The 26,729-nt window shown below is 44.0% G+C and overlaps 1 protein-coding gene across 2 annotated transcripts in view; it reads right to left on the bottom strand.

Moving 5' to 3' along the window:
* ETV6 (ETS variant transcription factor 6) overlaps positions 1-26,729 on the bottom strand; it is a 123,030-nt gene that overhangs the window by 8,927 nt on the left and 87,374 nt on the right. For both annotated transcript variants that reach the window (XM_063395332.1, XM_063395330.1), the window contains 3 exons: positions 18,295-18,459; positions 15,209-15,343; positions 10,169-10,711 (listed from right to left, as the gene is read on the bottom strand). In XM_063395332.1, the coding sequence (XP_063251402.1) occupies positions 10,169-10,711; positions 15,209-15,343; positions 18,295-18,358 (742 nt within the window). In that variant the 5' untranslated portion in view covers positions 18,359-18,459. The remainder of the gene's footprint in view (positions 1-10,168; positions 10,712-15,208; positions 15,344-18,294; positions 18,460-26,729) is intronic.

The following is a 26,729-nucleotide window of genomic DNA, read 5'->3' as shown; positions in this document are numbered from 1 at the left end:
AGAGCTGGGAGCTCTGAGCACACAGTTAGTTATCTTTGTAGCACACTTTATTTATGTACGAGCTCTGCTTGCACAGGACCTAAAGCAGCCTGCCTTCCTTCTAGTTTCACTTGGGACACTTTGAGGAATTTGAGCACAGGCACTCAAGGGGTTTTTGTTTGTTTTTAACCAGAAATGGTTGCCCTACGTATCTTTCTCCATGGATTGCATAGTAAAAAACATGAGGTCCTGCAGGGTTCTCACTGACTGACAGAGGAGCAGCAATTTAATAATCTACCAGTAGAGACCATCTTTACTAGGACATTACAGACAATGAATCAAGGCTACCTGGTAACTCTTAGAGACTGTAATGAACTTGGACTATAGCAGAGCCCATTTGCAAGCCTGTGAAATTGGTCAAAACCCAAGAAGAGGCAATGCTAGAAAACACTTTTTAAAGGAGCTTCTCAGCTAGGAAAAGAGGCACCTCCACAAAAAGCTGCTCCAGATGACAGACAATGTGCTCAAGCACAGGGTGGGATTCTTGGGGCTGCCCCGTGCTGGGCTGGCAAGCTGGACTTTGATGATCCTTGTGGGTGCCTTCCAACTCAGGATGCTCTACGATTCTATGACACACAAAGCTGCATTCTCCAGGAAGGTCAAAAGTGTGATGTGTATTTTTAGGAAGGATAGAGGAAATGAAGAGAAGGACTTGTACGTGGATGGTTGTTCTGTAAATGACAATCACTTGTATGAAGAAAGTCTGGATGGTGGAAAAGACTCCATGAAGACTCAATCTCTTCCTTGGCTGCCAGAAGGCCTCCAAAGGAGCTGCTGCATGAGGGGACTCTCCACAGAGTGTGTGTTGGCTAGTGAATAATAGCAAGAAAGCACATGAATGTTGCTGAGGCCAAGGCCAAGCAAGTTCAGAAGTGTGGGAGATTCAGTTGGAGAGTTGAGTCAGGGCTGGCACCTAAATTGTTTGGGCATGCTGTGATTTCCTGCCTTTTGACTAAAATAGGATTACTTAGAAAGCAACTATGCCTTCCTAGCATAGGGAAACATCATTTCCCCCTAGCACACACAACCCTTTTTTTTTAAAGTGAACTCAGATAGTTGAACTTTGTATAATCTGCAGCTACAGAGATTCAGCTGCAGATAGAGATGGGACTGAGAGGCTTTAAGGTGGTATAGCTGGAGTGGGAAGGTGGTGAATGGCCCAGCAAAGTGGAAAGGGCTCCTACAACACTGGCACTTCCATGCCCTACCATTTTCTCAGCTGTAATACTAAGCAAGTCTGAACTCTGTAATTAGCTGGGAATTAGGGCAAGCTGCAGCTTCAGATGGGGAGGTTTGGCTACAACTTTCCTCCTGCAGCTAATGCTTCTACAGGGACTTTTATAGTTACGCACAAGGTAGTGATAAGGTGTAGAGTACTCAGGTGGTTCTCAAATTGTCTGCCATAAGCACTGTCCTACATGTGCAAGAGGCAGCAGTTTCCCACTCCTGCTAATAAAACCATGTTATTATTAATTGATTAGGCACAGTCTTCTGAATATACACCTAAAGAATACTGGCATCTAAATACTTCCTAATAGCTATATGACAGTAATGAATATCCCTTAGAATTGAAATACCATCTCAGAATGATCTGTAAATGAAACATTACGGATCTTAGGTTCCTAGTATTTTGATATCTGTCCAGCCATTACAAATGACTTCTCCAGTATCATTTGGCCAAGGTCATCTTCATGTTGCAGTAGTGAGAGGTCTCACATCTGTACTCCCTAGGACTAAATGATGCTGTTAACCATACAGGGATACGCATGCTAAAACCCTCTTTTGTTCAGGATATAACATTCCCCTGCACTGAAATACTACTTAAAGCACACGCTGTATCTGAGCCCTCTATTGTTTAAATGGGGCCCATGGTGCAGAGCTGGCCCTCTTCATGTAGCAACGAACAAAACCCTCCCAATAACCACAGAAATGTTTTGTGAGACCCACCCACATCTTGTGCCAAAGAGCATTATATAAAAAATGTTTGATCTGGCTGATGACTGCCTTGGAACCCAACATGGCTCCACGCAGGAAGAGATGCCAAAGGAACGTTGTCATACTCCCTCTGACTTCAGCTGAGGCCTTACCCCTTGCTGTGTAGGTTAGCCTAAAATCTCTCCAGCATGATATCATTTGACTTAAATGGTTCTGTGATTTCTACCAGCTGAAGAGTTCTCCCAAGCTTGGCCCCCTTTATTTTACAAGGTGATTTGTGTTTCAGCTGCATTTGTTCAGAGTGAAGCAAACAATGGCTGTTCACAACTGAAACTAAAGAACAGAACCCCGTAAGTTCCCTGGCACTCTGGTTTCTCTAAGCACACCTGAAGTGTGTGTGAAGACAACGTGGTGATGCTCATGGTGTCAATATGATGAACAGATGTAATTCACAGTCTCTGGAGCTGGGGAAGGGCCTTCAGTCCCAGAAAGTCTCTGACCTTGGGAATGCCACTGTCAGTGTCCCTGGAATGGTCCAGCTGGGGAGTTTCTTTAACAGACATGCTGCAGGAGCATTATGCCGTGTTGAGATACAATCCAGCCTCAAGATCTATCCACAACATATGCATTTCAGCAGACAAAACCGAAAGAAAAAGGTAACCAAATCTCATGGTTAAGGGTTCAAATGGCTCTGAGGCCTGGGGGAGCACTGACCAGTTCTGAGATGGCCCATCCTGGGCATCTATGGCTGTTAATCCATGTCCATGTCACTGAGGGAAAATAGTTTTCTTTCTGTGAATGTGGCTGCTGAAAGCAGGATGGTAAGCTGCTATGGTAAAGCCAATGTTTTTTTGTGGAGAAACCTCTTGACAGACAACTGTTTGTTCAGCTCAGTAAATTCAAGCTGGGGAGGAGTAAAGAGGTTGCCAGATCACACAATACAACAGTTGTATGTTGCTTCTGTCTTGTACCCAAATGCTGAGTGGGAGATCAGGCAGAAGGAGAGCAGAAACCTGAGACTGTCATGCTGCTAACAGTTGTGCTGTGAGGTTGTAAAAATAACACAGCAAGATGAGGCCAAGCTCTGTCTTTGGCAATAAAAACTTGTACAGGAAAGGAGGATCCAAAATATACCTCATGTGGTTGTAGAAAAGAGCACTGAAATCACAACGAATATGTAATAGATGGGTCACAGACCATTTGATAGATTAAGACTTTGAAAGCTAAAGACTGTTGTATTAAAAACAGTCTGTTTTCTTCCTGTCCTCTTCTTCTGTTCCATTCCCTCATCCTCACCAAATAGATGGGCATTTTCAGTATTATCTTCAAGTGCTGTTCTTTTTCTGCTCCACCACAATGGTAGAAAAGAGTCCTGTTAAAGAAACTGTCTCTAATTCTCCTATGGCTTTTCCTCAGCTTTACTGCTCATGAAAGGCAATGACTGAAAAAGAAATTCAGCTTCTGCCTGTTCACATACACTTCTTACAAACAGGTCACAGCCTCTCTGACATCAGATCCTTCCCTTCCCTTCCCTTCCCTTCCCTTCCCTTCCCTTCCCTTCCCTTCCCTTCCCTTCCCTTCCCTTCCCTTCCCTTCCCTTCCCTTCCCTTCCCTTCCCTTCCCTTCCCTTCCCTTCCCTTCCCTTCCCTTCCATGGCAAACAGCCTTACCAGTTTAATGGTTTGCGTTTGAATTAATGTAAACTGATGTGTGCCGCTTGTAAGTGATTGGTACTAAAGCCAGACTTAAATAGGCTGTCTCTGGAGACAGTGAAGTGTAGTGTCTACACTGTAAACAAACAGTGTGCTCTCCTGGTTTAACTAAGAGGATTCAAAGTGATCCAAGTTTGCTTTGTAGAAGAAAATCTGAATTACTGAAACACCACTAGCCTGAAGGAATTGTGCAGTATACAGGGAAAAGACGGGACTTGTTTTCATTAAAAGGCAGGTTTCTTAAAAGAGTGTAACATCCTGCTGACCCCAGTGGATGCTTAGGGTACTCTGAACCCACTTATCTGTCTAGCCATGGGATGTAAATGGGTGCTGCAGTGCAGTAATGAGAAGAATGAAATCTAAACGACTGAGTTTTCCCCTGGCTTGGTCAGGCCTGGCTTGTGAGCAGACCTGAACAAACCCTGCTTGCAATTTCTGCTCCTGTAACTGTGCAGTAAGAATGGAGAGAGCTTTGAGGCAAGACACTTCACAGAAAGTCTACAACCATCTATCAAAGCTATTGCTATTCAGCCATTGTTTTAGCTTGAGTGTCATTAGTTAAATTGGCAGGGAAGGCCCACTTTCATGCTGAAATTAATTGTTAATGCCATGCTAAGAAGAGTCTCAAGGTTATAATGAAAACTCCTATGAATATGAGCTCTATGAGCTTGACTCTCATCCACACTGCAGTCTCTCCAGCAGTCTGGCTTTTCCACAGGGGCTCCAAGAGATGTGGCATGTAGTGGAAATGTAAAAGTGTACATGACTGCAAGAGCAAGTGATGAAACGAGGCCAGTGACATTATCATTGTCATATCCAAATGGGAGTGACAGGCCAGCATCACACCAGGATTTTCATGTTCTTGCAAGGTTCCAATCTGCATGAGCTGCTGCCCTACAAGAAGGAAGGTCATTTCCCTGGAAAACAGCTACTGACCCCCTACCACTTAGAACTGCCAAAGTGAACCACTGTTTTGGCTTTCTCTAGGCTGCCAGTCTGTAACTTGAAATTGCTCAGCTGCTGCAAAGCTGCCCCCAAAGTCTGTGTGAGCCCTGTGGGACAGCCCTGTAGAACAGCCCTGTGGAACCCTGCCCCATGTGCTGTGATGTGGCCCCCTGCACTACAACCCTCTGAGCCCTGCCCTTTGACAGTTCCTTACCCAGTGCTCATCCCAGGGCCGTGCAACTCCACCCTGCTGTGAGGGGCAGTATGAAAAGCCTCCCTAAAATGCAGAACAACTACACCCACCACCTTCCCTCAATCCACTAGGTGGGTGATCTTATCATACCAAGATAGCAGATTATGTTAAATGGGATTTACCTTTGTGGCTGACTGTGCCTGATGTCTGCATTATTCTTTAAAAGCCTTTAAATAGTACCCAGTTTAAACTTTTTCATCATTTTTCCAGCCCTTCTGTGAGGGCTAACAGTATCAGTTACAAAACCTGTAACTTCTAAGTTGTGCTTTGATGCTGATTTTTACCCTCTTCACTACAGAGGCATAATTGTTCTTTGCCTCCTTTCCCATCCTCCCTCCCTACCACCCAGCATATGCCTTTGCATAGTAACTGTGCCTGTAGACTGTTTTACACAGAAAGAAAAAGAAACTAATGTGTTGTAACACATTAGAAATAATAATGTGGTGCATTGGGACAAAGGATTTTGCTGGTATATGAGTTAAAAAACCCCAAAAATCATCCTACAGTGTGACACAGTTGTAAAGGTTCCATGGACACATCTGGAGCAGATGTGGGCACTGGGGCTCTGGTCCTAGTAGCTAAGTAGTGAGGAGACACTGCTGAGGTGCAGTGGTTTGAAGTTTGGTGTCTTTTGATGTTTAAGCTCTAAATGTCTGTTGTTACAAATCTGACAGCTCAATCAGCTGAGTTTTTCTTATCCTCATTTAAAAGCTTTTCAGCCCAACTCCAGAGTATAAACAGAAAAAAGTACTGGTTGAGTTGCACTTTTTTTAAGGACTGCATTTGTGAAAGGGATATTCCACTGTCCCCTCTTGTCTTTTCCCCTCCCACACAAGTAATTTTTCAAACAAAGGAGGAGAATCCATGATTATCTCCCCCTTCCAACCTCTGTCCCCACACAAAACAATCTAACCCCTTTGCAAGACCTCCCCATGCTCAGAGCCTACGCCCATCCCAAGTGCTGTTGTGTAGATTTTAGCAGAATGAGAGTCATTCATAGCTGTCCTCTCACCATGGGACTGCATTTTTGGTTTTGGCCATCGGACTGTTTTTATTGAGATGTCCCTTACACCTCCTTGCCACAGATCCATGGGTTCATGCTGCACCCCTGTACTCTCAGGATGTGGAACACGGAGAGGCTGAGCTAAACCACGAGCAAGTCTGGAGGCAGCTCCCTGTCACGATTTTAGGGTAAGAATCTTGTCTATCCTCATTCCAACAGCATCAATGGCTTTATGGGCCTAACCAGTACAGGGGTAGACAATGTGCCTCCCAACAGTTTAAACATTGCCTGGCCTTTCCTCAGACTCCTCAAGGGGAAGAAGCAAATCCAGCAGCTCATAAAGTCAGATACAGCCCAGTTGCTAAGGTAACCCAGCTGATAAGAGCAGCACGCTGATAGATAACACCAGGCACAAGACTCACCTGCCTTTACATTTCAGCATGGTGTGGATTAGTGAACAAGCCTTTCAGTCCCAGAGCTGGTACAGAAAAAGCTGTATACAGCTGGGAGCTGGAAGTCTCAGCAATGTATTTCTCCTCACAAGAAATATCCAGAATTTTATTCGTGAGTTTTATGTGACTGAATCAAAAGTGAGGTAAATACCACCATGTCATTATATTAATTTGGATGTTTCTAAGACAACCTCTATGTGATAAAAGTTAGGATGAAACCAACCCTGTTATAGTTGGACAGTCCCATAACTGCATCTTGCACCTTGGGGAAGTACCTTTTACAAGATATCAAAGCCCTAAAACACTTGTAAAAAAACTTTCTCAGTCAGAAGTTCATGGGGAGTAGAATTTCCAGTATGCACAAGGGCTGATTTGAGGTGCCCCTCTTGATTTAAACTGCAATTGTGTTAAAAAAAAAAAAAAGAAAACAAAAGGTATCTATTTTCACCCCCCAGAGAGAGAGCAATATCCTTGGAGACAGTTTGTGGGCAACCAAGATTGACTACTGAAAAAAATTCAGAGCTAAAAGTAAGCCATGTATAGAATGCCTGCTTGCTAAAGTCCAAGTTAGGACCTGGCTACCAGAAGTGTTGCTGCTTTGAATTAGCAGTTCCAGTGGGGAAAACTCTCCATTACACTGCTCTGCTGAAGTCACCTTTTGAGGTATTTTTAATATTTTTACATGCTGTTAACTAGATGACTACTGTTGCCTGAGTTACTTAGTTTATCCCTTGCCTGGTGTCTCTACAGAGGATGCAAACCTGCTTCTTGGTCATCTCAACACAATGACCTCCAGTTGTGACAAAGTTATGCAAGAGACTTGTGCATATTGTGTTGAGAAGATAGCTAACCATAATTTTCAAAATTAACTCTGGCCAATGGTGAATAATATATGTCACCTTAATGAGTAAAATAAAGATACTGTATGCCTCTGGCTTTGCTAGAAAAGTGTTACATAGCCTTAGATGAAAAGATAATAAGACCTTCAACTTGAAATCCCTTGCTGTAAAAGGGAAAGTGCTTTACCAGTAAAATTAATATTTTGAAAAATGGTATTACATAAAAAGATAGGAAAGATTAGTCAGCCAGTGAGTAGAGGTCATTATTTTGTCTGACAGGAAGTCCAGAATTGTATTGATCGACCCCCTGAAAAGAGAGCATTTGTGTACAGCAGCAAGCAAAAACATTGTTTTCTTTCTCAGCACCAACTAATTGTATGCTGCATTTAAAAACACACTCAATCTATAAGTCAACAGATTAATGAGGCTGTGAGGTGTCTTAAGTCCAGGGAAAATGCTTTCTGCAATATAAAACATCTGAGCTGGGAACAGAAGATGTTCTGGAGCACAGGCTAAGGTTTTAGTCAGCAGCCTACCAGACTTCCCTAGTAGCTCCTCATTACTAACTCCTCTGAAAATCACCTACATGCAACTGGTTAAGACATAGGAAATCAAGGCTCTTTCAACAGTGTGAACAGTTGAGCACTCAGCTCTGGCACTGGACTACTGGTAAATCTTGTCAGTGCCCAACCATCAGCCATCCTCATGAAGAAAATGGAAGTAATGTCAGTGATTTCCAGAAAGCCCCTTCAAAGAATGTATCTGCATTGATGTACATTTGCAGTTTAAGAGCCACATCTCATACCTTTCATGGTCTCCCTCACACTGAAGTGGCAAGCATGGTTGGTCAAGCACCTCCATGTTAACTATGGCAGTAAAGGTAAGGACACTGAGATGAAAAATACATTTATGATGACATAAAAAAGACGTGAAATCGCTTATTGACAAGAGCTGTGATATGAGTAGGAAGCAGGTAGAAAGGTACTTTCTAGGGGGCCTAAATATGCTGCCATTGAATTCAACAGCTCCAGTGAAGCTGGCTTCAGGCATGAAGCACAGGCTGTCTAAATGCTTGGTAGTAATCCAGTTTTTATCACCTTTAAATTAGCTGTGAGCTCTTTAGAGGTGTCTCTACAGTTCAGGGGCCATTACAATCCAACCAGAGGAGCAGTAGCTTGTGCCTGTACAGCAAATGAGGCATGTGAGCTTTTACAATTAAAGCACTTGGGCACTGATGGAAGTACACGGGCCAATTTATCAGCAGAAATCTAATCAATCTAAACATAAGCTCTGTAATTCCCCAACCCTGGGCCATAAAACACTGCCCTCATCTGAACCAAATGCTTGAACACACTCCAGGTTTTTCTGGCATGAAGTAATTCACCAGCTATTTCTGGTATGCCATCCTTGCTTATGGGTCTCAGCAAAGCCATGGGTCTGCAAGTGAAAGCACCTAAGTGTGCAGGTGTGGCCTTTGGGTAACACTTTTAATGGCTACACATACTTGCCAAGGAACTGTGTTAGGCACAGATTTCCAAGGGATTGCATTCTGTTGCCCAGCAAACAACATAGGAATAGAAAGAACATGGGAATTACTGGGGCTGGTGTCACTGGACCCACTGAACAACATGCAGAAATCAAAGATTCCCAACTATGTAAGAAAACTCCTAAGTTTAAAGTAAAAAAATTAAACCACCACATACTCTCCGTATTTTTTCTTACATTTATTTCAGACTAGGGTTTATTCTTAAAGAATGTTTTCTTGTGGAGAATAAAGATTAACTGCCTTGATCTTCCAACAACACTTTGTGGGAAGGAAATCTCCAGTGATTTGACCAGTAGGGTATTTTCTCTGCCATAACTTTACATGTATTTATTAACTTGCTGAGAATTTTGTGGGTAATAAAAATCAAAAGGAGAGACAAATGTCAGCCAGGCAAAAATTTAAAGGATTAAGTTCATCTTTCTGTTAGTCAGATCATGGTCCTTGCTGTGCTTGATCTTGACTAGAAGGTAAGATATGTATCTTTGGAATTTAAAGTGGCAAATCTTAAGAAAATAGAAAATCTTCCTCATTAAAGCTGAGGCAGCACCACATCTGTAACAAATTTAAGGCATGTAAGGATAAAAAAGAACAAGGTGTTTGTAGCTCTGTGGACATGTGTAATACCCCGCAGGAGCTGCGGATCACATTAGGTCACTGCTGACACAACTGCATGGAATCTTTCTGGGTGTGGTGTGTATTTACATCTCTCAAAAGAAATTGGTTACTGGGGCATCCAGCATATTTCTGAAGTGGTTGGAGTCCCCTTCCCCCTCTCCCTATTTACAGTTCCCTTTGGAGTACAAAAACCATTTGCTGTAACCTCAGCTTCCTGATTCAGCTGTGATGTCAGTTATTTACGATAACAAAAGTGAGACAATGCCTGTGGTTTGTGTGGGACACAGCCAAGCTTGTTTCTGTAAAAAGGGACAATCCTGATGTGAGAAGCCCAGGAAAGGCTAAGAAGTAGGACTCTGAGGTGGTATTTCATTAGTCCTGCCAGCTTCATAATGGGCTTGATACTGCATTATTTCAAAGGCTGCTGACAGAGGGTTTCTTCCTTTCCATAGGATTGGGCACTAATGTGAATGGAACTCTTGGAAAACTCTCTCTTTGCAAAACAAGGCCTCAGAGATAGGTATCTTGGGAAATGAATGGATTGCTAGTGGGTGGAGAGGCAGCGAGTGACAGGATACAAATACCAATTTCAATACCAATTACATGTTCTGTGGTCACAGGCGAGTCATTCTGCACCTCTGCTTACCTGTCATGAAACTCGTTTATTAATATTGCACTGCCTAAGCCACAGATATAGTGAAACTTGCAGAATGCCAGTAAACTCTTGATGTCACAGAGTAGCAAAAGGAAAGAAGAAACTCTTAAAACAAAGCACGGCTAGTTATGAATGAAGAGCATCAATTTGGTGTAGTCTAGAGAATGTCCCTTACCTGCTATCCTGCCGATTGGCATCGCGTGGTCCTCGGGAGGGGAGACAGACACCATGATGTGGTTCATATAAGCTAACTCCTCTCGGTGGGACAGGTTGATGGGCTTCACCTCCCTGTGCAGCCCATCCTCGGACAACCTCGGTGGTTTGAAATCGGAGTGCCTGGGGTTCAGTATCAAAGGATGCATGATAGGGCTGGGCATCAGCTGGATGACCCTGGTGTTCTCCTGGCGAGGGCTGGAGGGCTTCTGGAGCACCTCGGAAGGAGGCGGGCAGTGGTTGTTTTCTATCGGGGACACTGAGAGAGGATAGGGCTCCTGCTGGCTGTTGTCATGCTGGTGCCTGGTCCCCGGCACCCTGTCGGCCGGGGACAGGCGACGCAGGGTGTTGTCCATGGGGGACTTCAGCGGGCGCTGGTCGGGGTCTGGCGACGGACGGTGATTGTTGGTGATGGGTGACCGCGAGCGATGCAACAGTTCAATGGTTGGGGGGTTGTGGTGGACTGCTTCTGCGGAGGGTCTCGAGGGTCTCTGCACAAAGCTATCTGTGGAGAGAAAAACAGTCCACAAATACAGACTTTCTATATTGTGATCAAGGAATGGGATCTACTGCTGACAGCTTGCAAATGGTTTTTATTTGCGTTACCTACAGATGTCCAGAAAAGTACTGCATAAATGCAGATAGTTATTATTTCTACACAGAATGAAAACAGTGAAAACAGTCTCCCTCCACCACCACATAACAACACTTCCTTGGGTAACACACCAAGAGAAATCCCATTTTGAGGTGCTGACTGAACACTGGTGAAGAAAGTAAGATCTGATTTAGCTGTACTAGCTGTATTTCTGCGCAATTTTTTTGAAACTTATCTCCTGCCATTCATGTCTCTCCATGTCATTTCTCCTACTACCATGATGAGCACTGTAAGTTTGAAGGGAAAGGAAAAAAAGGAAAACGTCTCCAGCAAAATACTGGTTATTAAGTTTTAGATGGTAGAGGCTTAGGTCAAGGGAGAGAATAACTCAGTCTGAAATATGAATGGGGTTGTTTAAAAAAACCCTATTGGTAGGAAGCTCTTTATGAAACCAAACATTTTATCCCTGCCTTGTTACATCTTCATAAAGATATTTTCATCTTCTTTTATTTAGTCTGTGGTGTCTATGATAGATTGTCCCATATAAGCACTTAGATCTCTTCAGCAGGAGGACTTCTAGCATCACTTTTGCATGAACACACTTTCCCAGCTGTGATGCTTAACAGTAGTATAGAGATAAACCACTAACAATCCTCTCACAAAATTAAAATTTTTGCCAGTGCAAACTTTCAGGTTAGCTAAGGCCATCACTTTTGACTTGGGAAAATACTGACAAAGAGGAAAGCACCACCGGAGCTACAGTGACTAACAGGTTTTTATCAGAAAAACAAAGATCAAATTTCAGTGCTGTTTGTTGAAAGCCTTGGGTGATAACAGAAGGAAACTTCTGGGTATGTGTCAATAACTGAAACAAGTAGCTGCCTATTTGAGGCTGCCTGTTCGTTCACTCCATTTTGTCTGAACATTAAATGATTCTCTTGCTCTCTTGCCAAGGCAGTGATACCTGTTTGGAGACCCTGTCGAGGTGAAGACTAAAGGGCTCCTGCTGCTCTGGAACCCAGGCAGGCATCAGGAGATGGATCAGCACATACCTAGGGAAAGGCCTGAACAGGAAAAGCTCAAGTCCCAAGAAAATGTAGTGCCAGGCAGTGACATAGCGTCTGCACAAGAACACTGAAGTCTACAGGAAAACCTGGAATTTTGGGCAGAACCTGCATTGCTCTAGAATACTTACTAAACACACCTGTGGTCTCAGACAAGAAGAACGCATCTGAAGGGCTATTCAAGATACACACAATGGAACAGCGGGGGAACATGAAACTCCAGAGTTATATACTGTTCTTGCTTAAACCCAAACAGTTTTAAATACTGGCCAGTGAATGTGGGATAGCCCAAATGAAGATCCAAGAGGAAAAATTTACAACTGTACCTACCTCTGTGGCTGTCTTTCCTCCTTTCTTTGCCCCAACAGAAAGAAAACCAACTCCCAAATTTTACTCAGTGTCCTATCTTCTACAGACCATGCACCCCCACCACTGTACATTCAAATGCACTGTGCTTTTTCTTGGCCTGCAAATACAGACCAGAATATTGTGTTGTTTGTCCTATTTATTTAATGCCTTGGCTGAAGGGACCAACTGTCTTCAAAGTAGAAAGGAATGCCCTGCTGTGCTTTTCACCAAGCTCTCTGCAAACATTAGCTGGCTCTGACAAACTCCAAACAGAGGTGTTCCTGCCTGTCTGCTTCCAAACTACCCTGATACTGAACCTGGACAGAGGAGACAGAAAGTAGAGAACAAGGAACTCTGGAAAAAGCGGGAAGAGGAAACACCACAAATGGATACACACTAGTGGTTCACTGTCCTTCAAGATCTTTTTCTTAAAGTACTTAGCAAAAGAATCCCCTCATGGCCAATTCGCTGTTTGCCATAAAACAATTCCAACTCAGCTCCAAGTAGGACTGCCACAAATGACCTTGAACAGAAAAAACTCCTCATCATTCCTAGGCACATCTGGTGATTGTAAGTTGAGCACAAATGGCAGATCATTTCAGGCAGCACTGGAGTCACTCTGGCTCTTCATTCCAAATGAGCAACACTCTTGTCTTGAAGACAAAGCTGAGAGAGGAAATTCACCTCCCAGGAAATTTGCTCACCTATCCATATAGAGATGGGTGGGGCTGCACTTTCTCTGGGAGTGAGCAATTCCTGGCAAGACAGTCCCAAAGATTGGCACTCTGTGCTTACCAACGAAAGAAGTGCAGGGAATGACAGTGTCAGCTTCCTGCATGGCATCCCATCAAATGACTCAGAGCTCCGTCACAAGGACCATGAGATGAAGGTAATTCACTTTCCATTGCTCATCCCTCTGAGGGACAGAGCCCATTCCCAGCCAATATCCTGAACTGCCAAACCCCCTTTGTTTAAGCCTAGTAAGAAACCACTAAATGGAAAGCATTTAAAAGCAGGATCGTAAGTATAATCCATTAGGAAATAGGCAAAAGAGCCAGAAAATGGAAAAGATCACTGGAGTAAGGAGAGATTGTAATAAAGATACATCACCTGTGAAATTTAACCCTCAAAACAGTGCCAGGGTAAAACCTGTCCCCTCTGTCACAGTTTGTGAGTTAGTCAGGGTTAAGTTCTGCTCCTCACATTCGTTCTCCTTTTTTAAGCAAGTTGTATTTTGCTGAGGGAAAATGAAAGCTCAGTTGTGCTAGTTTCTCCCAAGTGACTTTGTGAAACAGGAGGAAGAAGTAATGTCAAAATAAACAAATTCACCTGCCTGTAAATTTTTGGCACACAGATTTTTCTGATTGCTCAGTCTTGTGGCAGGCAAGCTATAGTTTCTTTTGCTTATCTTCCTCTCAGAGCAAACCAACAACTAATTTTTGTCATTATAAAGAGAAGTTTTAAGTAATAGCACAGAATTCTCTGTTACTATCAGCAACTAGAGTATTGTAAGGAAGAAATCTAAGTTGTTTCTTAATCACTAGATTGTAAAAGACTTATTTTTTAAATGACACGCATGAAAGGCCAACTGATCATCCCTGTGAAATCCTCTCTAGTCAAAGTTTCTCCATATGTTAAATGTAGGAGTGCCTGAGAGAGCAGCTAGTATTGCTGTTTGAAATTTAGAACAGGAACACTCGTAGGTGAAGACTAGATGAAGACCAAGCTTGAGGAAAAGACTGAGATTTTACTGATGGTCCGAGTACAGCGGGCATTAGAGACATACAGTCTCTTGCACAACTACCAACTGAACCTCATCCTGACCTGCAGCACCCTCATCTAACCTGGAATATTTACACAGCTCTGGGGAAACACTTTGTTGTGTCCTTATTCCACCTGCTGCTGTCCCACTGTTGGCTTAGTTTCAGGGTTTTGCTGGTGCCATTTGACTCTGGCTACCTCCCACTGGCCACAGGCACCTTGTAGAGGTCTGACAGCACCCCTGAATCTTCTCTTGCAATCCCATGTTGAATCTTGAAATAGATTTATTTCAAACAGAATTAGCACACCTTTTCTCCAGTTAGCAGAGAACAGGGAGACATCCTAACTCGCTTATATTCTCTTCTCCTGTTTACTCAAAAAAGGAGTAACACTACTTTTTCCTGGATTTTAAATTGAAAATTAAGTAAGTTTTAATTGGAAAAAAAATTAATTCTGCCTGATGCTTTAATGGAAAGGACCTCTGAAAAAGCTTAAGTTTTATATTTTCTATTATATACCAAAGAAATCCAAGAAGTACATCAGTATCTGTATTTTTAAAGAAATTAAAACCTCAGTTTTCCAGTGAAAAGAAGCACACTTCCAATTTATAGTAGAAGAAGCTCAAATATGCAATCCCACAAACTTAATTATTCTTTTTCAGCACCTCTGATAGTCATGGTATGTGTGCACACTAGTAGACCTAAGCAAGTAAATCTGATGGTAAAAATGAGAGAAAAGCTGCAGAAGCCCACTTCTCTCCCCAGGAATTGCTCAAGCAGCCCAACAGCTGAGCCGTGTGATGGGCTCAGTGCCAGGAACTCTGGCATGATGTTCTGCCAGACTGGCAGCTGAAGTGACTGGGACTTGGATATTCCCCTCTGAGGCTGCCCTCCCTTGCTCTGCCAATGACTGCACTCAGCTGCTGCTCCAGGATACTAAAAGTCCATGAAGTCTACCTAACTGGGTGTAAGGAAAAATGAATCAATAGGATCAATAAAACATTCTGCTTTTTAATCTGTATCTGGCATGGCTTCTAAAGGTGCTTTGGAAACACAACAAAATAATAGAAGATAAATGGAGAAGGGCTTGTTGACTCACTAGACCATTTGATTGTTCCAAAGCTATGGAGACAGGGAGGAAAGCAGCTTTATTTGAGTAACTTTGGAGCAAGAAAATGACATAATTCGTACTGGCCTCTGTAATGGCAGCTCCTGTAAGAATGAAACAGAGTTACCTTCATCATGATTCTGGTGCAATATGACCTCTGGCTGAGCATGGATAGAGTTCCCAGGGTGAAAGAAAGGTGTGAAGAGCATACGAGCTTTCCTTTGCTTCAGGATATGCTGAAGGAGTTCATACAAAACATCACCTGAAAGACAAACAGCAGGAAAAAGGAAATGAAAATGTACATAACTGATGAGAAGACTCATTTAGCCATCTGATGCACGAATTCATGGCTCCTGGGTGCTATTTTCAGACCCAAAAATGCTAGCAGTAAAATCCTGCATCCCGCTGCAATGCAAAGTTCTCCTCTGAAAGGAAAAAAAGGCACATCACCCTCTGAATGTGACTGTGGCAAAACAGAACGACATTCCCTGGCACCATAATTGGTATATCTTTCCTTAATGGAACATAACGCTGTAATATCCAGGATACCAGTGGACTAACTGCTTATTTTGTGCTTTTTATAAATTACATCTTGTATGGATGACCTTATTCCAACATCCACACGAAGCACATAAGGTACTAATGCATTTGATCTGGTGGAACTGGTTGCACATCTCAAAGTGAAATTGTACATCCCAGGATAGGAAGTCTCTTGACTTTTCATTCTGCCTGCTCTTTTGTTTGTCACTGCTCATATTACAGAGGAACAGGTTGCAACAATTACATATTACCTGAAAACGAAGTTAGTGAAGTTTCACTTAGGAAACCTTAGATTTTCTGGGACATTTTCTCAAACATGGGGGTTTTTTAGTCATTGTTTCTATGAGATTGTAAGCTGTGCACCATTTGTCCCTCGTCTCTGTAAACTGCCAATATTCTAATTTGTGGGCAACTTGAGTTTCTCGGTGTGAAACAGTTAAAGCCATACTGCTTTCCATAGTTCAGCTTCCTCTATTTTTAACATCTAGGCTGCTTTTACTGTCTCAGCAGTGACTTTAGGGCATTTTTAAAAGGTGATTGCAATACCTGAAAATCTAATTAAAAACAAAACCTCGAGCACCCAGTTACATGAAAGTCTAAAAAGTGATTTTGCCACATAATTTCCATCACTGAATGCAACAGTGGCATAATCATAAATAACTAGTGCTGTAACACTCTGAGCAATAAGGCAGCAAATTTGTACCTCTTTTGATTGGCTGCACAGACTAGTGAAAACACCCATAAAGCTGGTTTTTTGTTATGTGGGGTTTTTTTTTAACCTAATGAAATAGCTGAGACTTCTGCATCACCCAGATGCAGCAGTGTTAAGATGGTGAAAAATGTTTTGTACTCCCTCCCTCCCTCCTGTGCTGCCTCCCTTCCCTGGGCAGCCCTGAACAGAGCAGCTGTGGGGCTGTGAGCCCCGTTCTTGGCAGCACTGTGGCAGTGGATGCCCTTCTCCTGCTTGAACCATGAGGGGAAATGATACAGCTTTCGTGTGGCTTCAGTCTGGAAAAACTTAACGCCTCTGTGACAAACATTATTTCACAGTTCTTAAATTTCACGTACAGTTAATTCTGGGAAATGCTGAGGTAATGTCCCTTTACCTACAGTTATCTAAATTTTTAGGGACTGACTCAGATATCCTCCACAAGGTTTACTGTCAGTGGGGAATACCTGGAGGGAAAGGAGAGACAAAATGCAAGGGAGGAGGCCTTTAGCTGGGTTATTTCATTCCAAATTCAGCTTAACCTTCTGAATAAAGTGAGATTTTGCAAGTCAGAGGCTATTCTCTGGGAACACTCTACTTCCAGCCTGGAAACATTTTTAATCCTGCTTATTTCAAGCGCCCTCACAACACACAAGGGGAAGAATAGGAACATGCAGGCAGGAAGGGGAGTTGCAGACAACATACATAAAGGTGTCCTCTGCAGTTCTTGCCCACATCCCTGCTTTCAATACTCCTTTTGCTTCAAGCAGGGCTAATTTTTACACTCAAGTGGTGTACCAGAAATTTAAAAAAATTAAAAAAAAAATACATTTCTAGGCATTAGTTCTCACTAATGTATTACAGTGACAACAGACATTAATGTTTGGGCTCTTCTTCCATACAAAATGAGTCCTGGATTGGAAGTACATGCTTAATAAACTTTATATACACTAAACATAAGCAACAGTTTGTGAGGCAGATTCTGCAGGAGGATGGTTGTGGAGAGTGGCCAAGGAGATTGGTGCAGAATTAGACCCACAGCTTGGTTATCAGCTGGATCCCAACAGCACCAGCTGTACTCCTGCACCTTGTGAGCCTTGCACTGGAAGCCTCCTCTCAGCAATTCTGTCACCACTTGGTCCAAGCTCTTTGATCACCTGTAGTGATTGAAGTGCAAGCCTTTATATTTAACAGGAGTACCTCGTGTGGTCACAGAAAACAAAGCTCACAACTCATATTTCGTTAAACACCCCTGACAAAAGAGGGTAGAGGCTTACTCTGACTGTAAAACTGGAGCAGACAGACCACAGGGGATACAAATACAGGCAGGCAATGCAGACATTTCTAAATCTCCTTTGTGAATAAATGAAGACATAATTTGAGCAATAGGCAGAGTGATTCACACACCTGTCTGTGCTGTGCTGAGGGCTGGAGTCCAACACATGCGAGAATACGGTAAAGTAAAGCAAAACCCACAGGGGCTGTTAAATAGAGGCAAGGTCCCCAAGGAAGGAGTTTTGCACTCACTTTTAGCAGCACCTCAGCCAAGACGACTGGGAGGGAAAATGCTAATATGGGCTGCTTAAAGAGGCTGGAGCACTTGATTAACTTGCTGCTTTAGTTGGGTCTGTGAATAGATAAGCCTTTACAGGGAAGAGCTGGAAGTCACAAAATGCTGCCAGAGTAGCTTGCTTTCTGGGAGCTCTGCAGGGAGTGTTAACTATAAACAGCTTGGATGTTTGGGTTTGAATTTGCATTCAAATATGCCTACAACTCAGGTGTATCAGGATTTCCTTCCCTCTTTGTCCTTTTTGTCCTTGGCTCATACAAGTGTCTCTGTCCTCCCTTTACCCTCCCCTTCCCAGTCCACCCCAGCAAAGGTGACCTTTTCCTCCTCTGACCCTCTTCAGCTTTTGTTGCAGCTTCCTCTCTTTCCACTCACAGCTTCTGTAAATAATCCTCACCTGAATGAGGGGACCTGTATCGAAAGTCCTCTTTGGTCAGGAGCAGCAGAGCTTTGCCATTCATCTCAAAGGTGTTGCTCTCAATGGGCCTCAAGGAAAACTCCTTCTCCGCCCACCGGAGCCACTGTGCCACATCCTCCCTGCTCCAGTAAACTGGCTGCAAACCTGTGCCAGAAAGAGAACACAGTTCTGTTACAAATTGAGACAACACACAGGAACACAGGCAGACATCACTGAATCCCCCTCCCTCTCTCCCCACAGCATAACGTACAAAGTCTCAGGGGAGAGTGTGGGAGAGGAATGTCATGTTGGTGGAGGATTACTCTAAGCACTGGACTGTGAAATACTTTGGCACTTTGGTTTATCTGTGACATATTGAGAAACAACAACTGCCTCAGCATCCTGAAGAAAGCTCACAGAACAGTATTTCATTCCAGGTTTCCACTGTGCGAAAGGATTTTCCTTCACGTGTTCCTTCTGATGTGCAGACTGGGCAGCAGGCAAAGCCCTTGGTGCCATCCATCATTTTATGGAAGAGAGGCGTGCTCTCTCTCCACACCCCTTGTACATTCATGGATCAAGAATAATGAAAAGTTGTCAAATGCAAGAGAGCCGTGGCTTCTCTCCAGGTGGCTGGGGTGGGGTCTGCCAGGAAGCCCCTGTAACAGTGTGATTATCAGCACATGTCTTGTTGAGAGAGGTGTATTCAGACAGGCCCACCCCTCCTCCAGGTGCCATTACGTTAAGCCATTCCCACACTGGAGAGGAAAGCCAGGGCCAAGACTGTGCCCCCTTTGGCACTGCTTGAGCCTGTGTTTCCTGTACAGCAATCAAATATTACCGATGGAACTACATCTGTGTAAGAAGGTATAGCATTTTTTAGTAAAATAGTAGGGATATTTGGTTTGGGGACAGATTTTCCAAGATGCCAAGGAGATTTTCCAAGGAGAATCTGGCACTTCCTTTCTGCCAGCCAGCTCGTAAAGCTTATACAGACTAGGCCATTGTGTTTATTCACAGAGCCTCAACCACATTACTATCAAAGACATTTTGCCTGCTACCTATATTGGGCCCAGGCAGAGAAGCTTGGGAGGTATGACAATTCAATATCTGTTCTACACAGAAATTTAAAATAGCTTCCTTCCCCTGGAGAGAAGGCAGCACGGTGAAGAGCTGTTTATATCCAAGCAGAGAGATTATCTCCAATCCAATGGGCGATAAAAGCTTTATTTTCCTTTCCCCCTCATGAGATGAGTCATTGTTTGACTTGCTACAAAGCTTACCCACTGTGCATAGGAACATAAAATTTGCCATATCTGATCAGATCTCTGGTACAGAGCCTCTGGCAGAAGCCAGTATCTTACGCTTCAGAGGAAGACCAACCTCCCTTCCTTATATTGCACATGGCTGATTGTATGCAGCACATGGGAAGAAATTTCCTTCCTGGCACACCATTCTCTGAGATCTGATTACCCTCCTCCTACCAAGCACTCAAAGAAGCCTGGGAGAGCTGTACCACTCTTGTTTTGGTTTGGTTTTTACTTCTTTAACAGATAGGCAACCCTTTTATTTCTGTTTTAGCAAGAGGTAACATGAAGTGAATTGCATTCTGCTGCTTTGCCAGATTCCCAGACAACGGCTTTGGAAAGTCCCAGAGCCACTGCTGCACATAGAACTGAATCTCTGTCAGAAGAGGAATTGAGATTGTGCCTGAGAAAGGGTCAGAGCTGACCTAAGGAAGGGATATCTGCATGGCCGTAGCAAGAATTTCCATTGGCTTTCAACTGTAGCATATTTTACTACAGAAACAAGTAATAGCCTTTAATTATTTATGAAGTAAATTCTCTTCCCCCTATGAATTAGGGTCTGCTTATTGAGGTCAGAGTTTTCTGTAGGACCTTTCTTTTTGAAGGGACTGGGGTGAGGTGTAGATTTGCTCAGAGACATGGAAACTGTCATCTAAAATGCCAGAGTGAGGTTCATCTTCTACTGAATAAAGGGCTATTCCTGCAGAAAATACACTCCAGACCCCAGGCTGTTGCTGTAGCAAAAAGAGAAAGGTGATGCAGGCAGACCACAGCATATGAAAGTGTTTTACAAGACTATCTGAGGAGTGCTTGAAACACTCATGTGGGATTTTTTTGCCTCCCTCTTCGCCATGCCATACAAGTAACACATTGCCCAAAGGAGAACTGTTGTGTAGAAATCTAACCGCCCCTCTGATGTGTACTTCACCTGATGAGGCATGAAAGAAAAGAAAATATTGTTGTGAAAATCAGGCTAACAAGGACGGAGTTGCATGATAACTTCCCATGAGGTGTGTGCTCCTTTATAGATACAATGCAATAAATCACTCCCTGCACAAACACGGATTGACACTTCCCACCTGCAGGTGACAGTACATTTTTGCCTTCTGTTCAACTAGTACAAAAGTCCCGTGTCCAAAGAGAGCTTTAGATTGATCAGCGCTAGACCCAGAACAGCCAAATAAACTACACAGACTGGGACAAGCCCCATGAGCTGTGCTGGCAGCTCTGAAACAGACCCAACACTTGGCACTGCAAATGAGGTCTCTGCTGGGTTTCAGCAGCACCTCTGAAACTTGTGAGAAAAGCCCCAAAGTTATATGACCTAGGACCACTTGACTTGAAATTACTGACAATCAGCAAGCAGCCAGTCTCATTCAGTTTGGCTATGGCTAAACTGAGTGGGTGGATGTGCCACATCACTCCACCCCTGGGGTGATCGCATAATTAAAATACTTACATTGTGTTTGGAAAACATAAGGTGCCATAAAATAAGTAAACTGCGTTTCCCTAGATGGATTTCTTATTCTCTCACTTCCCTCCCTTCCTGCCCTGCTGCTTTCCTGGGAAGTTAGTTTCTCAAAAAAACATGTTCCCACCACATGCCCATTTGTTTTGTGAGGCTGAACCAGTTCAGTCACAGGAGGTTTTTCTAGGGGTGCACAGCAGTGTTGCTGAAAGTGCTTCAGAAACTGTCATTCAAAAAATAATTCTTTCATGAGCAGTACAGCATCTACTAAACTTGACTGCCACCTTCTTTGACCCTTCTTAAGAAGAAGTAGTTGGTTTTGTGAAAACAAGGTCATGAGATGGTTGGCTTTGCAGCTGAAGGGATTTTACAGCACCGTGTATGCTGCTATCAGTAGGTCATGAAAATGCTTTCCTGTACTGTCCATGAAAGAAAACCTAATCCCACTTATACTATTTTCCTTCTTTGGATGCTGTTTCTTATTTTCCTCTCTCCATCTTCTTTTATTGTCATGCCCACAGTGGAGGAAAATGGGCTCTTTTTATCTCTCTGGTTTTATTCTCTGCAGAAGCTAACAGCACTGTCTTCACCTACCAAAGATATTTACCAAGCAGAATGAAGCGAGGAAAACAAGAGCTGTGTTGCAAAACGAGGGCAGAGTTTTGCCTGCTGAACTGACTGCTGAAATCAGTGTGAAGGTTTTGCTGCTTTCACTACGTGCAGGTCAGACATGGGGGATGCTGCCTTTCTCCCAGCCTGCCCTCTTGGTGGCCATGGACTTCCCAGGGTGAATTTTGACCTAAGAGTCAGACCTGGCTCTGCTCCCATCTCTGCCTTTGCTCCTCTGGTTGAAATCTGGCAAGCATTCCCTATCATGGTCTTCCTATCTGTGTAGTGCAAAAATAAACAACAAAAACTTCTTGAACTCAATAGCTGAAAGCAGGTTAGACAAAGCCATGCAAACTATCAAAATGTCTCTGTGAGACCCAGCGTATTCTCTGTCTTCTGTCAGTTTCCAAGCACCACCTCCAGCAGAGTAAAATACAATAATTTATTGACATGTTTATAAACTGACAGCTTTATATGCATCAAACAGGGAGCAAAATCTGTGCTCGCCTTTCTAACGCTGCAGGCTGATGCACTGGTGTCTTAATAGATTATCTCTTTGTGCAGCATCCTCCTCACCTCAGGTCCTGTTTCCAACACCTGTTGCTCTGGCTACCTTATAAATGATGAGGACGATCAATTCTCACGCTGCAGGGCACAAGCTGGTAACCATCCCAAGCACAGAAGAAATCCACCCTGCCTTCCTTTCTATTCTCAAGCAGCAAAGCAAAGTACAGTGGAGAGGGACTGATGGGGTAATTTATGCTTTGAAGAAGCCAGTAAACCTGTTAAACACCAACAGACACGGGCACAAACAGCAATGTACTGGTCTGTTGAACACTTTAAGGCCGATAGTGTCTGAAGAGTTCACTTCTGACAGAGAGCCCCCCAGGAAACTGAAGCATGGTCAGGCAGTGAGGTTGGAAAAACAGAGTGCTCTGTCCAGGCAGTATAACCTTTGCACTTAGAACTACACAGCCAGCAATATTTTCACCTGACCACAGACTTCTGGTGGGGTTACAACTTTGTTTTTTGAACAGATGTAGCCAACCTTGAATCTTGGAAAGCACTTGCACTCAGCAACCCCTTCTTTGGTTTGGAAGACAGAGTATGCATTTTACAGTATGAGTTGCCACGTTCAGTGTACGCAAATGTGAATGTAAAATGTGAAGTGTAATGTACCACAGGCTGCTTTCACCTTGATTCATTTTGGAACAATCTGAAGACACAAATCCAATGTAAAATATGCACAGCACCACTGAGAGCTGCTGTTCTGCTTTAGTTTCGAGATGAGGACACAGCCACAGGACATGGAAAACAGCATTCAGAGTAAGTTTCATCTAACTTTTTGTTCCACTTCAGCTACGCTCTCCGTCCTCTCGCCTGGCTGCCTGGCAGGCAGGATGATGATGTGAGAAGGGGGTAAAGACAGACCTCTCATTTATCCCTGCTTTCTGCAGGGCAGACAGAATTGTTCACACTCCCACGCCAAAAACTACTTAGCATGGTTGGGCAAACAGCAAAGGGGCCAGTGCATGCAAATCAGCAGCTGGTTCCCAAACACTCAGGGACAGAGCATCATCACTGGCAGCATCAGGGAAGCCAGCTCATGTCTGTAGCTACTGTGAGCCTTTAGTGGGAAAATGATGCTAGAGAAGTTCAGAACACTTGAATGTCTCCTACCAAGTCACTCCTTAGGAACTGATGCTCTTTTTTGTTATTGATTAACAAATTTTTTCCTTGTTAGCTGTAAAGCATAATATTTGCCTCTGCATATGATGGTTGATGTATGTCAAGCAGGAGAGGTGCATGAGGTCTTTATTTCTGTATAAAGGAAACACAGTCTGGAAGAAAAGGATATGATTAGATTTAAATTCTTCTCTCAAGCTCTGCCAGAGCAACTTTTTAAAATCCCTTCCTGTCTCACATCTTTGTTTGAAATGCTGGACTACCAAAATGCAAAGAGGTATCATAGGGCTTTGCCAGTCAATATCCCAAATGCTCTGAAGTGCAAAATGCTGCACAGTGCTTCAAACAATGCCAGTTCCACACTGCCATGGTGCTGTGTGTGCTGCTCTCTGGTTCCCTGTTCAGAGGCACTGATTGTTGCAGCAGGCATGGGGCCCTGTTCTGGTATCATGCTTGGACATGACAGCACCACCACCACTCTGCTCCCCAGCAGGGCAGTGCTGAGCTCAGCAGCAGCGTGGGATTGTGCTGAAGGGCTTCCCAAACTGAGGCACTGAGGTCCTCCTGAGGCAGCAGCTCTGTGCTTTCTCTGCCAGGGCTGCTGCATCCATCTCTTAACCCAAGTGACTTCCCCACAGCACCCAGCACCCACAGGGTGCTCGGCAGTTCTTCAGAACTATCACTGCTATGGAAGGTAAAGGCAGGAAGGGTAAAGATCTTGATTTCTCAGGAAGCCTTTGCAGTTCCTCAGAGGTGACAGGAACCTGTGGCATGCCTAGCTATTCCCATGCAGATGGAGAGTGTAAATAACTGCCCTCAGGGACTGTCCTGGGCTTAGCATACGTGTGGAAGATGTAGCCCTGCCACAGGGTAAATCTGTCCCCTGCTCACTTGCTGTTAGAGCAGGGGACAGATGTCTGTGTGCAGTGATGTGCCTGACCACTTGCTCTTTCCAGCTCTTGACCCAGGCAGTGGAGAGGCAGTGATTATTCACTGCTGTTGGGTTGCAGGGACTGCCTCATCCTATAGTAGAGAGCTGGCTCTGCACTTTCCAGGCATAGAGATAAGCAAAGGTAGAAAATGAAGAAAAGGTTAATCCTGGCTAATCCTCAGAGAGAATTATTTGGGAGGTGAGTACGAACTGGCACAAAAGGAAATGCATGGCAGCAGATAAAAATGCCCCTTTACAGGTCTTGTTGAGGAAAAAATGATTGGAAAGGGAACAGAGGATTTGTGGCAGGAAAAGAGACCACAAGTGAGGCTTGCACATTCTTTAAGAAGGTTTGAAAGTGCCTGTAATCAGAATGACAAGGCTTTGGGGAATCTCCTGCACTGCTGGGAACAGAGGGCAAAACAGCTTTTTCAGTAGTGATCTGAAATAAAAGGCACAGGCTTATTTCTCCTGGTGTCCTGTTGAACAAGATATTAGAGGTAGAGCACCAGTGCAGGTAATGCTCCGTGCACTGTGCCTGCTCTGGGACCTCCATGTGTGCAGACATCTGCAAAAACCAACCCAGTGAAGCTCTGCCATGGGTTTCTGCCATGCTGACTTTGCTGGTGTGGTGCCCTGTGACCCAGCCCTTCTCCTTTCACTGTCTTTACAGAGGCCCTGGGAAGCTGACACATCCGAATCCCTCAGGGCTTCAGGGTCATAAAATAAATAAAATTGCTTTCCTAATGCAGCCTTTGGAAGGTCTGTAAGAAACATATTGATTGGAAAATGCTCGATTAGAACAAGCTCTCATACAGGGAAATAAATCTTTTCAATTGCCCACACCCCGTGCCAAGCTCAGCTTCCTGGAAGCAACTATGGCCCTTTCTGGAACTGAGGTGAAAATCCCGTGTTCCATCACCTCGCTTGACCTGCTGACATTACACATGGTTTGCATTTGCTGATCAAATGCACAAGCAGGACTCTAAATTAGCTTGCTGGGCTGAGACAGCTCACTGATTAATGATGGCAGATGAAGTCACCGGTACAAAAACCCCACAGAATTTGAAGCCACGCTGTAGATTACAAAATTAAGAATATATTCTTTGTCACTCTATGCCCAACTCCTTTTCTATGTAGAGACAAGTTAGTAAATAAAGTAACTTCCTCAGACAGAATTACTCAGCCATGTCTAAGACCCCCAGCCCCAGCAAGTCAGAAAAGTCCCTGAAAATGCCCACCAGTTCCTGAAGTCCTTGGAGCTGTACCTGATGGCAGACTAAAGCTTCCAGTGCAACCCCCATGGTTTAATGTGGCCAGTTGTGCTGCGTTTCTTATAATTGAGATCCGTATTTGACCCACAGGAGCCACTTGTCTCCCTTCTGTTTCCACTGCATCATCCAGAGGAAACCTATAGAATAAGTGGGTATGAGGATGTCCTCGGTGAGCTGCCCCACTCTGGGATCAGTCAGAAACAGAAAATATCACAATGCTGGGGCAGCCTACCAGCTGCTGACAGGCAGTTTGTGGTCTGAAACAGAATTCACCCAGCCCAGGACAAACCAGTCTAGAAAATGGTGCTGGTTTGTGCGTTGAAGTTGGATTTGAGGTTCTGAAAGAGAAAAGCTACCAAAGAAGCGAGCAACCACAGAGGTGATGAAAAGACCAGCGGGTTTTCTAGGCACTCATTCCATGAGCCATGTCCAAGAGCTTTCAAGAACTCCGCAGACGGCTCCAGCTTCCTTTCATGTTGTTTGCAAAACCTTCCTAGAAGCCTGACAAGAGCTCTCCTTCCAGGGCAGGGTGAAGGCTGGCCTTTTCCATCTGGGCAGCACGTTCAGAGAAGGCCACAGTGTAGCAGGGGTCACAGTGTAGCAGTGGCCAGCAGGACACTGCCTGGCCGCCAGCAGCCACTCCACTGCTCCCACACCATGGCATTCCTGCCACAGCAGCCAATGCAACACCAGCAGTGGCAGTGGGATGGGGAGGGGGGAAATGCTGGCTTGGATCTGCTCCCAGTTAGTCTTAATCCACTCCTGACTTCTTCTCAACCAATTTTTGGCTGTTGTCCATGGAGCAGACATTGCTTTCCTACTGCTCCCTTTCAAAAGGAGCTGAAAGAAATGTCTTCTGTTGGTTTTTTCCTTGTATGTGCAAAAACTATATCCTACACAAGAGCAGCTGAGCCCTGACAATGTCACAGGGTAGCTAGCTCAAGAGACGATGCTGCCAGAAGCAAACAGTTTTGCCAGTAGAAGTCAAGGGATTATAAAAGCTTTCATTTTCTTCTCAGCAACTCTTTATTGTTTCAAACCATTTTAATCTCAATCCAGGTCAAAATTCCAGATCTAAAAAGCATTCTTTACATTTTTTCTGCACCGGCTATGGCCACTGCAGATACTTATTAATGCTTGCACATTTACACACAGTGCCT

Source organism: Prinia subflava, chromosome 4 (assembly GCF_021018805.1).
Source record: "Prinia subflava isolate CZ2003 ecotype Zambia chromosome 4, Cam_Psub_1.2, whole genome shotgun sequence".
Classification (NCBI taxonomy): domain Eukaryota; kingdom Metazoa; phylum Chordata; class Aves; order Passeriformes; family Cisticolidae; genus Prinia; species Prinia subflava.
This window is presented reverse-complemented; position numbering and strand designations above follow the sequence as displayed.